General features: G+C 34.9%; 1 protein-coding gene across 1 annotated transcript in view; it reads left to right on the forward strand.

The window, feature by feature from the left end:
- The window catches only part of USH2A (usherin), a 373,387-nt gene that overhangs the window by 57,832 nt on the left and 302,005 nt on the right, over positions 1-13,550 (forward strand). The window contains exons 11-12 of the mRNA XM_021393255.1: positions 4,138-4,333; positions 7,642-8,283. Coding sequence (XP_021248930.1) covers positions 4,138-4,333; positions 7,642-8,283 — 838 coding nt within the window. The remainder of the gene's footprint in view (positions 1-4,137; positions 4,334-7,641; positions 8,284-13,550) is intronic.

The following is a 13,550-nucleotide window of genomic DNA, read 5'->3' on the forward strand; positions in this document are numbered from 1 at the left end:
TGCACTGACTGTATATAGAACAAGATCTTTTTTTTCCATTCTTTAAGTGCCTTTCTTTTAATTCTGCAGGTGTTCTTGCTATTGAAGATTTTATAGACATCTATTCCCTTCATCTTAGTCACCTCTTTCTGAAACAAAAAATCTATTTTAGTCTCTGCATTCATACCTTTGCTTGTTTTACTCACTCTATCTAACACTTTCATTTTAGGGTGGGTAACCAGAGATACACAGATTAAAAATGTCATACACAATGGATTCTAATGACAATAAATTTTTTGGTATAATTCTGTTATTTTACTCATAATTCCAGTATAGCTTTTTTTTAACTGTCTCAGAGATTTGATACATTTCTAGGGAGAACAAAGAAACTATAACAGCTTCTTTCTTCGGTGGTAACAGCTGATTTTTAAATTGTCATTGCTTACATGTAGTCAGCACTGTTTTACCCCAGATGTTACATTTGTACTTCTTGATGTAGAAATTAATCTGCCTTTTTGATCATCCATTTAATTCAGTGTACGCAATATTTCCAGATGTTGCCGACATAAATCATGTCTCATGGTTCTACCATATTTCTTTATCTTTGCTAAAAATGTACTATTTTTTTCCAGTATATCAAACCCATGATTTCTAATGATGTCTGCTAATTTTCTCAGTGCAGAAAAATGTCTACAAGTCTGTAGATTTTGCAAGCTTTCTTACAGCCATTTTAGTAGATTGATTTAACTTTTATCATTTTGTTCCTCTTTTACTGATGTTGATTTCAATATTTAATAACTCAGTAATTTTATATTGAGTTCATCTAGAACTCTTGACTTTGTGTAGCTAGTTTTCAACATATCAAGTCTTGTTTACGTCTTTTCCTTCTGACATTTCAGTTTGAAAACAGTCCAGAAAACTCTTCCTAATGTAGCAGCCCTTTCATTGTAAACAGCTCTGAAATGCTTTCTTTGCCTTCTCTGTTGTGCATGCATATTCCCCGAAAGCTATGTGGAATCATGGAAAAATTGGTTGGTCATCTGCTCCAGCTCCAAGTAGGATTGTTGTCAACCCTGAGTCCAGCCAGTCATGTTTTTGTCTGTGTGAGTCTTGAATACTTCTGGGGATGGACATCCCACATCTCTTCTGGGCAGTCTGCCACTGATGCTGCGCTTTGTTTATATTGGAAAATTTCTGATGTCCAATCTGAATCTGCTTGTCATATATCCTTTATTCTTTATTGACATTCTTTTCCTTCTTCTGACTTTTGGAAAATACATTTTTTTTGTACCTTTACTGTGTTGCTCATTAAAAGCTGTGTTTTTTCCTTTTTCCTGTCGTCTTTTGTTTTTAAAATTTGGTTATGTTTATCTTCTAATTAACTTTCTTGTCATGACTTTACTTCTTCTTTTTGAAAGATTTGGTTTTGCTTCTAATACTTTCCTCAGTGTGGTAGATTTTGGAATTGTTTTTAAGTCTTTCTTGATATGGATTATGTGTTTGTACTGAATGATAGTAAAGGTATCTTTATATAATGCTTGCAAGCGCATAATCTGAGGATGCTGTGATCACCAACACAAAAGGATTCTTTTATAGTTGTTAAATTAGGGTACCTTTTTCATTTAGTTGCTCAGAGTAAACTGAGTTGCTGTTCACTTGCAAGTTCTCTGATGGCTCAGTGATGAATGAATTGGTCTCTGAAAATAAATTAAATTTCTAGATCAAATCCAATCTGAAAAAAATAACTTAAATCCTTGTTGCTGGTTTTCTTTCAGCTGTAGTGGCTTCTCTTAACTCTTCATTTTTGAACTTGCTGTTTTCTTGCCTTTTGCTTAGAAAATATCGTTTTCCTACCTTTTTGTTCTATTCCTCTTGCTGGAGAATGTGACTAATACATCTGTAGACATCTAGCGTAAAAACATGTTGAAGAGGTTTTATTGGATGGCAGTATCCTTTTATGAGGATGGGGTAATAATACATGCTTCTCCATAGCATTCATTCAGTGTTTTCTGCATTGAAAATTTCCTATTAGATGTTGAAAATCTCTATTTTATCTTTTGTTAATAAAGCGAAGAACTTAATTGTAGACTGGAGGGTGTGATCAAACCATTTATTTCAAGCAGAAATTCTGAGTAGATTTGCCCCAGCACCATGGAACTCTTCTGTTTCAGCTTGCCTATATGATAGTTTTAAAATAAAAACAGTGGTTTAATCAAGTTTTGGTCTGGTATCTGTTCAAAAGCATTAACCCAGCTTGACCATAATAAACATGTTTTCAGTCTATCCTCAGGCTATACTGGAGAGGAGATAACTGTGTTTTTTAGGCATTTAAATGACTTCACAAAAGAAAAAAATTAATTTTACACCTAAGTAATTTACAGTACCTTCTCTTTTTCTGTTGTGATGCAAATACAATCCCAATTTACTTAACTACTATGATATATTATGCTATACTAACTGCTGTATTCAGACAATCCAGAAAAGAGAAGCAAAAGAATCATGCTCTAGCACTGATATAGCCTGCAGAATACAAAGCTGAAGACTTGCAAAAACTTGCAAATATATCTCACTGGCATTGCAAATTGGAAACAGGCAAGGTAGAGTGGCAGAGGTAATTTATGCTTCATGTTGTTTGTGGAGTGCTTAATTCTTAAAAGCTTGAATTCAGCTGAATGTGTCATGCTGAGTTAGTTACCCATGAGCAAAAACCCTTTCGTAAAGAGTTTTTTGGCTTTATTTTCAATTTTTATTGAGAACAGCGTGACATTCTTAGGCAAGTGGTCATGTACACAATTTATACGTAGCATGTAAACTATCAGTGAAGAAATCTGGGGGGCTAGTACTCATAGTTAGTTGATAAATTCTCTCTAACTTGTAAAAGTTTTTTCAGCCCCAAGTACTGTGCTGTTGTACCAGGAATTACAAACATGAATGGCAGCTGATGTTTAATTTCTGTCACAATGTGACAAAATGGCAGACTTCCTTTCTGTTGCAAAAAAATTGATAGGTTTTCTTTCTTCATGTTTATATTAACTTACAAGAAATGAAAGGGGGAAAAAGTATTTCTCTTCAACTTCAGTCTGTTCTTTCTCCTGGGAAGCACTCAAACACCGTCTCTTCATGCTCTGCTCTCTTTTCAGTTTCTCACTGAGACCTGAAAATTCTCTCATTTTTTAATGGCTTCTGCTGGTGCAGTGTTGTTTTTATGGGTTTTTTAAATGTTCGTTGGCTGTGGATCCTATTTATTTAATTTTTCCTAAGCTCATACTTCTCTATTGGTTTGACTCCCTGCTCTCATCTGTATTGTGCATTGTCTGTTGCCTTCTATCTTTTTCCCTCTTTCTCTGCCATTTCCCTTTCCTTGTGGGAAGTGTTCCCACCATATCAGAAAGTGATGAATGTAGCAATTGTTTTTTCAGGTTTTCAGTGTTTTGAAATTAGCTTTTCAGGTTCTGTTTAACCTCCCAGTTCACAGATCAGGCATAACAAAGGGTGCCTCAGATCCTTCCAAATAGTGATTCTGTCCATTTAGAGAGCAGGAGAGGACCATCCCAGTACTGAAGTAGAGTACTAGGATCCCAGGTGAACCCAGCAAACAGAGGGGGGGTTTCAAATACTGAGCCATTAGGTCACATCCTTTTCTAAAGGAGGAGAGAATTTATATTTGATGAGTAATTAGAGCAGAAGTCTTTCAAATTTTCTTTATTCTCATTTAACTACCACTTTCGCTGAAGTAAATAAGGAGATAATGAAAAATGAATATCTTTACCTTTTAACATAATGCAATATTTTATAGTAACTGATTTAAAAAAAACTGCTGTTGATTCAATAGAAGTCATGATTTACACAATACTTCTTTGTATTTCGTCTTTCAAGTCCAGGTGTTAGAGTGCTGCACTGTTTACTTAATCCTTTTTTCCTTCTGTTTAGGAAGAACAGGACTTTTAACTCTAGTTAAAAAGGAATGATTACATTGATTAAGATTCTCTTTTTTTTTTCTCTCAGAACAAGTTAAAAAAGTGTGTGTTACACAGGCTTATTTTTTTCTGTTCCATTTAAAGTTTTCTCCCCGACTCATATTCCCATTCTTGTTGCTAATGAGTGTGTCATCTAAAAATAGATATGTTCATCATTCTATAATATTTTGTATCTTTCTAGATTGGAGGCCAGTGTAATTGTAAGAGACATGTGTCTGGCAGACAATGCAATCAGTGCCAGGAAGGATTCTACAATCTACAACAGTCAAACCCTGATGGCTGCAGTCCTTGTAACTGTAATACCTCTGGGACAGTCAATGGAGATATTACCTGTCACCAAAATTCAGGCCAGTGCAAGTGCAAAGCAAATGTTATTGGTATGTGTAATGCAAGAGTTTGGAGCCATTTTTCTTGTTATCTCTGGAAGTAAAAAACACTTGATTTCTAAATGAAAAGTCTAGTAAACTTATTTGCTGAAGGCAGATTTTAAAAATGAATGAAATTAACTGTTGGAAAATTATTAATTTAATAATTCTATGAAACTACAGCTTGAAGTTTAGTTTAATCAACCCTTTAGAAGTTTCTTTATGGTATAGCTGCATTAGCTTACATAGCTCCATACTAATAAGGCACAGAAATAATGTAATTTGCTCACTGCATAGATGTTTCTTTTAGGAAATTAACACTTTTTCAAAATGTTTTATACTTAATGAGTTCTAAGCAAATCATTTCTATGCTACTTTTCTTAATATAGCAAAATAAATGGATTTTTTCTCAAAATATTCTGTGCTACAGGGTCCTTTGTGATAAATCTATCCATTTTTTTCTATTATATTTCTTTGAACTGTTCCTATGAAATGCAAAATAAGTCAACATAATTCCACAGATCATGTACATAGCTAGGGTTAGTTATCAAGGGCCACATAATTTTAATTTTGTAATTCAATGCCAAGCTGATTATAATAAACTGCTACCTTCTGTGTTATTTATCATTTTTTTACAAGACGTGCTTTTTTGTTTGTTACTCCCACAGGTATTTTTCAGAAATTAGATTTGATTATAGCAATTTATTACTTGCAGCATATTTGAGGGGAGCCACAGCCACATAAGGACAAAATTTATCAAGTGCCCAAAATACACAGTATATATAATACACTTTGAAATGTTGATGTATGGGAATATTATGCAAGGAGAATTTCCTGATAAAGTGAGCCTTGCATGGTAACTGTACATGTCTCAGACTATACGTGTCTCCAGAAAAAAAGAGAAAGAAGCAAGAGCTCTTTTTTCTGCTTTGTTTTTAACACAATTAGTAATGTACTCTTTTAATAATTAACCACGGTTGTAGGTTGAGTTAAAAATATTCAAGTTTCTATCAATTTATAATTCACTAATTTGTAAAAAAAACCCAACAAAAAAAAAGTGACTTATTTGTAAAATTGTGAATGTTTCTTTCTCTGTCTCTCTTTATTCTTACTGTGGCTGGAATTTCCAAAAGGAAATACAAAATAACAGCAAGTAAGGAAAATAACCCTAAACCAGAACTGTTTCTGTCCTCTTTCTGTGGGTATCATACCTATGCCTTTCATATGATAAAGGGGATGCTGAGAGTCAAGAATAGCCTCTGTGACCTCTTCTGTGCATAGTATAGCCGCTCTGTACATCCAATAAAATGTAGTTCAGAATGTTCTTAATTATATTTTCTTTGCATACATTTTACGTTTAGTATAGGTCTTCCTCTGTGTCTCTGAAAACCTTTTTCTTAACTCAGTGAAAGTTCAGTGTATGAGACATGCATACATTCTTACATACTTGATTGTCTACATATTATTTTAACTATTTTCTTTCTTTCGTGGAAACAATGTTTATTTTTATTTCCACTAAAATACAGTACAGGAAAAAGATGTGTAAATCTCTGCTTTCTGCAAATTTATCTGTAAATAAGATGAGAGGCTTTTGTTACAGATGTTTGACTGTTAACAGGATAAAGACCTAATTCTTTCCGGACTGATTCTTTTTTTTTGCTTTTCAAATCAATTGTAAATGGGCTTGTAGGTATAGGCGCATGTGCAGTAAACTTTAACAAAGAAAGCTCCCCTCTTTAGAGTTGTAAATTGGTTTTTAAAGCAATCAGTCTGTTGCCCTTTTGTCTATTTAAACAAACACGATAACAGAAAAATGCAACTATGGAAGATGGTGTTATGAAACAAGAACTGTTAGAGTTAACACAACTGTTAAATCTTACTAATGATTCTATCACCAGTAAAATACATTAGCACCAATAATTTTATTAAAGTAGGTCATTCATCTAGAATAAAAAGGTAGAAGAATGTGAATTAAATGCCAAGCGTGCTAACTCCCCTGTACTTGTTAACATTGAATGTGATGCCCTGTAGGCCTTCCTCAGTATCGTTAGGAATAGATTACCTGTCAGGAATATGTATGGCATATTCAAATAAGCACTGCACATATTTTTAAAACTGATATGATATGAATCCATGTAGACCAATTTTAATAGTTCAAAATGAGTCATAATTCTTGTTAACAATACAGTTATTTTTAAAATTTGCAGCAATAGTGGTCCTTTTTTATTTTCCTTATTGAAATTAAATGATATGCCTTAGGTGAGTCATTCATCACTGCTAAAGGAACTTGCCTTCTGTTGGAGTTTTTGAGTTTTTATCCATATGTAGAATGCACTTCCTACCATATTTTTATTTTTATGTAGGTATAAGATACTAAATGCATGCTTGTGTATTTTTTCTATTTTTCTAAGCAATAATATTTTGCTAGAAGATTGTATTTATTTTTTTCTGGATGCAACAATTAAGTGATGGCTTCACAGTGACGGATTTTCCCACTGCAAGGGAAAATACATAACTGAATTTGCATTTTTCATATAATAATCTAGTTTGCTTTTTTGTAATATACATTTTATAAACTAAAATATAAAAGCTCTCCCTTGGGGCAGAGATAAAGCAAGCAATGACTTTGAAAACAGAGCTAATAAAACTACAGGATGAAGTGTGAAGAAAACAGTTTAGATTTGAATGTACTGTAGGAGTTAACTAAATCATACATTTAGATAAAAATATTTCATTTTGGATTATGGAAAACATTTCCTGCTTTCAGTAAAATTTTTCAGCTAGCTTTCAGCTAACAGTAAACACCAACACAAATGTAATCATCGTTCAAACCAAAGTGTTAAGTATGTCATCATAATTAGTGCTGTGTTTTCCTTGAGTATATTTAATGACTTCGATGTAGTGTGTAAATCTATTATCAGAACTGATTGAGAACCCAATGCAATTTCCTGTATATTGCATTTCTACATAATAGGGAGAATTTAAGCATAAGCATTTATCATGCAACAAGTATTCTTCCTGAGATAATCTCAGATCTACAGATAATCTCTTGTAGAAGTATCTTAAATTGTACTGAGAAGCCAACAGAAATCATTACTTCTGCAACAGACTGAAAAAATAAACAGGTTTTGGAGATGCCACTGCTCTTCAGTTGATCTGTGTAGCCATTTTGTTCTTGTTAATTATGCTGGTGAAGAATATTAGTCTTTTCCTTTTTTTTCCCCGAGTGTAGAGTACTTGTAGGATTTTTGAATTTAAATGAATGTCTTTTTAGCCTATTTTTATTTTTTTAAGTTATTAACACTTCTTTCTCTTTCTAGGTACTAGGTGTGATAGTTGCAATTTTGGATTTAAAACTCTTAGGTATTCTAATGAAGATGGATGTGAGCCTTGTTGGTGCAACAGCCATGGCTCAGTGAACCAATTCTGCAACCCTCTCACTGGGCAGTGCAATTGTAAAGAACAAGTGAAAGGACTTCTCTGTGACACCTGCGTGGACAACTTTTATGGGCTGGAAGTAACTGGCTGTAAAGCTTGTGAATGTAACATTGCAGGATCGTTTTCTGGAACTGTGTGTGATGCAAGGACTGGGCAATGTGCATGCAAGCCGAACATTGGAGGAAGACAATGCAACGAATGCCTAGATGGCTACCACAGAATACAAGTAAACCATTCCTTTGTTTGTCTGCCATGTGACTGTGATAAGGCAGGTACAGTAAATGGCACTCTGCTTTGTGACAAATCAACAGGACAGTGTCCTTGCAAAGCTGGTGTAATTGGCCTTCAGTGCAATCAGTGCATGCTTCACACATACAACCTCAGCATGAGAAACCTCCTTGGTTGCCAGCGTTGTGACTGTGACGCTAAGGGTACACTAGCAGGAACAGTTTGTGACCATGTTTCTGGACAGTGTGTTTGTCTGCCTCATCGTCAGGGGAGAAGGTGCAATGAGTGTAAACCAGGTAAGGAAATCAGAAGAAAATCTATCTGATGTGGGGAGTTTTATTTGTCACATATTGTCATAGTTCTTGCAAAGTATTAGTGTCCTGATTGATTTTAAATACTTACTCTATTGCTAGAGATTGTATAATTTGTTATTACTGTAGTTTAAATATGTCCAAAATATATTGTTCTTTTAGATATTCAAAATCCATCCAATTCTTTACAACCTATTCACTAAAGAAGTCACAGTGTAAGAGGTAAATTTGCATACTTTTATGACCAGCAACTATCTTCATTTGAAAAAAAAAAAAAGAGGCAGAGTGCAAGCTCTTCACAAAGCATACTTCATGCATAAAGCTGAGCATGGTAGAGAGGGCCTCCAGGATTCAGGTATGGAGGTGCTTGGTTGAACTCTGATGATGCTGGCAAACCATAGAATCATAGAATGGCTTGAGTTGGCAGAGACCTTAAAGACCACCCAGCTCCAACCCCCTACCATGGCCAGGGCTGCCACCCACAAAAGCAGGCTGCCCAGGGCCTCATCCAACCTGGCGTTGAATGCCTTCAGGGATGGGGCATCCACAACCTCTCTGGGCATCTGTGCCAGGGCCTCACCACACTCTAAGTAAAAAAATTTCCTTCTAAAATCTAATCTAAATCTCTTCTAGTTTGAAATCATTCCTTCTTGTCCTATCACTATCAAACCATATAAAAAGTTAGTTTACCACCTGGTTGTAAGGTCCCTTTAAGTACTGGAAGGATGTAATGAAGTCTCCCTGAAGCCTTCTCTTATTCAGGCTGATCAAGCCTAGCTCCCTCCTCCTTTCTTTGTAGGAGATGTGCTCCAGCCCTCTAATCTTTATTGCCTCTTCTGGACCTGCTCCAACAGCTCCACATCTTTCTTGTGCTGGCAACTCAGACTTGGATGCAGTAGTCCGGACGAGGTCTCACAAGGGCAGAGTAGAGGAGGAAAATCACCTCCCTCTCCCTGCCTAGTCATCCCTCTTTTGATGCAAACCAGGATATCATTGGCCTTCTGGGCTACAATTGCACATTGTTAGCTCTGTCAAGCTTTTCATCCACCAGAAATGTATACCAGAAGCAGATATGCTTCCCTGACTTGCTATGTTGAGGATGTGCTGGTTCTGCAAAGAAAGCTTGCAGTTTCTCCCTACAAATAACTGATACTGCAGTATCAGTTCAAGGTTTCAAACTGTGTTACTGTAAATGGAGTCTAAATATTTATTATATGTGGGTAGCTCTGTAGTTACAACTTGATGTTTTTGTTTTAAATAGTAGCTGGGTAAGGTGAAACTACAGGTAATATTAACTACCAGTAATAATATTAAACAGATTTAATTCATGTTAAATACATATGCAATTTATTAAAACAGCAGGTCACGTTAAAAGGTACGTTATAGTTCCATTGGTTTTAATATGCCATTCAGTAATTTGAATGGAGGTTAAAAAAGCTGCTTAACCTCCATTAAGTATTTTTGAAAATATTTTAAATTATTTTAGGTACATCTACTAATAAATAAGGCACTGTTCTGTTTTTCTTAGTTCCTCCTCCAGTGCTATTTGACCTACTAACCCTCTACAGCAGGCACTTAATCAGAGATCAGCAGAGTGATGTCAAGGCGTCCTGAGTCGGTGACCGCCCTTGTCCTTGAAAAAGACAGGCCAGGGTTTTTGCAGAGCTAAATGGTGTAAAGAGGTTTAATTGATAGTATGAACAGACTAGTTTGTGGAAAATCCTGCATGGCACTCAAAGGAATACTTCCACAACAGTTCTTGTTTAGAAAAAAAAAAAAAAAAAAAAAAAAAAAAAAAAAAAACAACTGTAAGAACTATATTTAAAATTGCTAGGAAATGTAAATGTGTATGTGCTGGACCCCGAGCTTTCATATTTTGGTGGAAATCCTTAATACTGCAACTTTTACTGTAGCTCATTGTACTGTGGTATTTTCATTAACGTTTTTTTTTTTAGTGGAGTACAGCTTCTGTCTTTTTTTAATTGCTCACATGTATTTATATATTTTGTACAGTTAATTGTATTTAAAATAACTTCAAAAGTAGGGATTCCCCACTGTATCACATCTGTATACTTCAAGAAAATTTAAGAAGTTTCAAGAAGTTACTAAAATCTTAATGCAAGAAGTGCTGCCAACAGAGACAAATTGAAAGCAAATGTAACTTCGGGAAATCATTTTACTACGGGAATTTCCTTTTTGCAGAAATGTTTCCAGAGCATTCAGCAAGGTGCATCATCTGTTTTGCTGTATCTGTGCCCCGCTGTCTTGCATTATATTCTGACAGAAATAACATTCTTGGTAGATTTCTGTACACTTGCATGTATGTTTCAACTAGTGGTTAAAAGGGAGCAAAAATTGATTCTAACAGGAAACTGAATAACAAAAAAGTGGTTTTACCTTATATACAGAGTTGGTTTTGAGATGTCCTAGGTTGCAGTAGTAGAAACTTGATCTTTCTAAAACCCAGATAGGAATGAACAGTTTGTCCCTGCCTTATTCCACAGCTGTGGCTCCATGCTAACTGGGATTTGTTCCATACAAATGCTATCTAACGCAGATCACAGATCTTGGATCTGTGTTACATAAAACTGTGAAGCTTGTGTACATACTGCCTCTCCACTTGGCCAGTGACCATGCAGTGGCCAAGCTGTTGGTGTTGCTAACTACATTTTGCAGCACAGACTGTGGTTAAGAAATGAGTGCTACTGCCATAGTTGATAAGCACTGATAGTTGCCATGCATTGATAAGCATGTAAATGTGCTAAGCAATTTTTCAGGTGTTTCTTTTTCATGAGATATGCAGTGGGAGAAGTAATATGACTATGATTAAAAAAGGAAGGCGAATACTTCACTACGACTTTCATTCTTCCTTTTGAAGAGTGTTTGATTGACAAATGTGATCAGTTATGGTTGAATTGGAAAAAATCTGACAAAGAATAAGCATAATACTATTTATATACTTAGATCTTGTAGAGATTTGCAGTGGCTGTCTTAAAATTGGAAACTGGCTCTTTTATACAACAGTGGATCCTTCATAAAGCAACTTTTATGAGCCCTTCTAACCTTGCTGTAAATTAAGATTGCATTAAGTTGTTTCTTACTCCTTCCTGCCAAATTATAAGAGGTGGAAGTAAATAATAATAGTAGTTATGACAACTGGTATGGATTTGTTATCCTCTCTTATCTTTTTCTATACATTAATTGCAGTAATTAATTTACCTATAAATATTTTGAGGAAGGGACTTCCTGTTTTCTTGTCCCTCACTTAAAAAAAAAAAATGATTACTAATTGCTACTTTCAGATTTTCAATATTATCAGGAAACTAGGTTAAACTTTTAGAGTATCTGTAGAAGATTATCATAATAAAAATATCATACTGAATCCTTTACTTCTCTACAGTGGTATGGCTATTATGACATTAGGGTGTAGAAATTAGAGCCAGGCTGTTTAATGTTAGGATATAGATTCTTTATAATTACAATTTTTTTCTGCTGTGACAAAAGCAACATACACTGTAGTGATCAGTCCTGCTCAGATGAAATAATTTCTATAGTAGATGTGACTTATTCACTACAAACTTTTCTTAGGCATTAGTTTTATGCAAAATTTCTCATGGGCAAGAATCTATTTCAGCTTGTGTGCTTATCATTTACTACAGCTGTAAACTGGCTACTGAAGAAGTACTTTGACCTTCTGCTGGAGTCTAGGCTTAACTTGTTCCCTATCTTCCTGTTACGTTCTGAGTGGAGTTGTTCATTGTGCTCAAGAGTGACATTGCTGGGAAATGGTCTTTCCTTATTTATGCACAGGATGGATACTATACTGTGCAGACAACTGCAGTATGAGATAATACATGCTGCCTCACTAATAACTTCAAGCTATTCAGTCTCTGTGGTGGATCACTTTGGGGCCTCTCTGGAATAAAGTGCCAACAGCATGTTTTTTTATGATGCGAATGTATGTTAACTGGAGACTGATATCACTTCAGTGTCCACTTGAGATTTATCTCACTGAGGACCAGAGGCTAAACTTGAACAAAGATTTGAGCACTAAAATTCTAATGTTTTCAATTTGTTTAGTTCTTCTGCTATTTGGATATGAGCTTACAGTGCAACACCACCGCAAAGTCAGAGAATACCACCCTAGGGGTGTATATACGAAGCAATCTCATGTAAGAGAAAATAAATAATAAGGCCTTAGGCAAGACAAGATTTTACAATACAATTTTGGGCCCCTTGTTATAAAGCAAGGCATCAGAAAATTATTGGACAGAAAAAAAAGATTCGGTAATTGAGAATGTGACTGAGCAGAAACTGATTGAACTTGGTCTGTAGACAGGGAAGGTGTCTGAGAAGTCTTTGCAAATGCCGCATATCCTTTTTTGACTAAGGATGAGTTTTCTTCCATTTCATTTGTGCAATAATAGTTAATAGTAATCAGCTGAGAGAGCTAGAAACTCTTTATGGCCCTGTCTTAGGATCAGTGCTTGAAGATCAGTACTCACAGCTGACAAGTGCTAGTTAAGACTGCATCATCATCATCATCATCATCATCATCATCATTTGCAGAACTTGTATGCATTGCTACATTTTTAATCAACTGTACTACTCCAAAGAAACATCAAAGCAGTTTGAAAAACTCAGTGAAATGAACGTTAATAATAATGTAAGAAAAGAAAATAATTTTGGATAAATATATAACTTTATTTCATACTAGTATTCAGTTATTAGAATTGTCTTCTGTTGTGGCATATAGAAAATTTAGTAAGAGTGGAATGAGTTTGTACATAGAAAAATAGGTTATACAAGTGGTACATCATCACTATGAATTGTGCTAAAAAGATCAGTTGTAATTTCAAGTGAGGCTGCAAATTCTTAAGTGGCCATCTTGGAAGTATGTATAGTCCATATGAATTGATTTATTTGTAATAGCTTAGAAAGCTGCATGGATAAAGATTGCCTGTGTGTGGAAGGTTAAGTTGAATGTTCCAGTTCATAATTTGAAATAATACAGGAAAAGGAAGATAAGATTCAGAATGAAAGCTTTTTAATGGCAAATAAGTAACATTTTTTCAACAGTTTATTATTCCTTGTTATTTTTGTGTGTGTGTTTGTGAGTAGGATGTGAGATAAATATTTAGTAGGATTCAAACGTTTTTTTTATGTGGACCTGAGAATGCTGACCACTTGTAGGCTTTCTTAAGAAACATTCACGTGTTCCAAGGGTTCAGCCAACTGCTGAAAAAGTCTGA

This window comes from Numida meleagris, chromosome 3 (genome assembly GCF_002078875.1).
Source record: "Numida meleagris isolate 19003 breed g44 Domestic line chromosome 3, NumMel1.0, whole genome shotgun sequence".
In the NCBI taxonomy this organism is placed as follows: Eukaryota; Metazoa; Chordata; class Aves; order Galliformes; family Numididae; genus Numida; species Numida meleagris.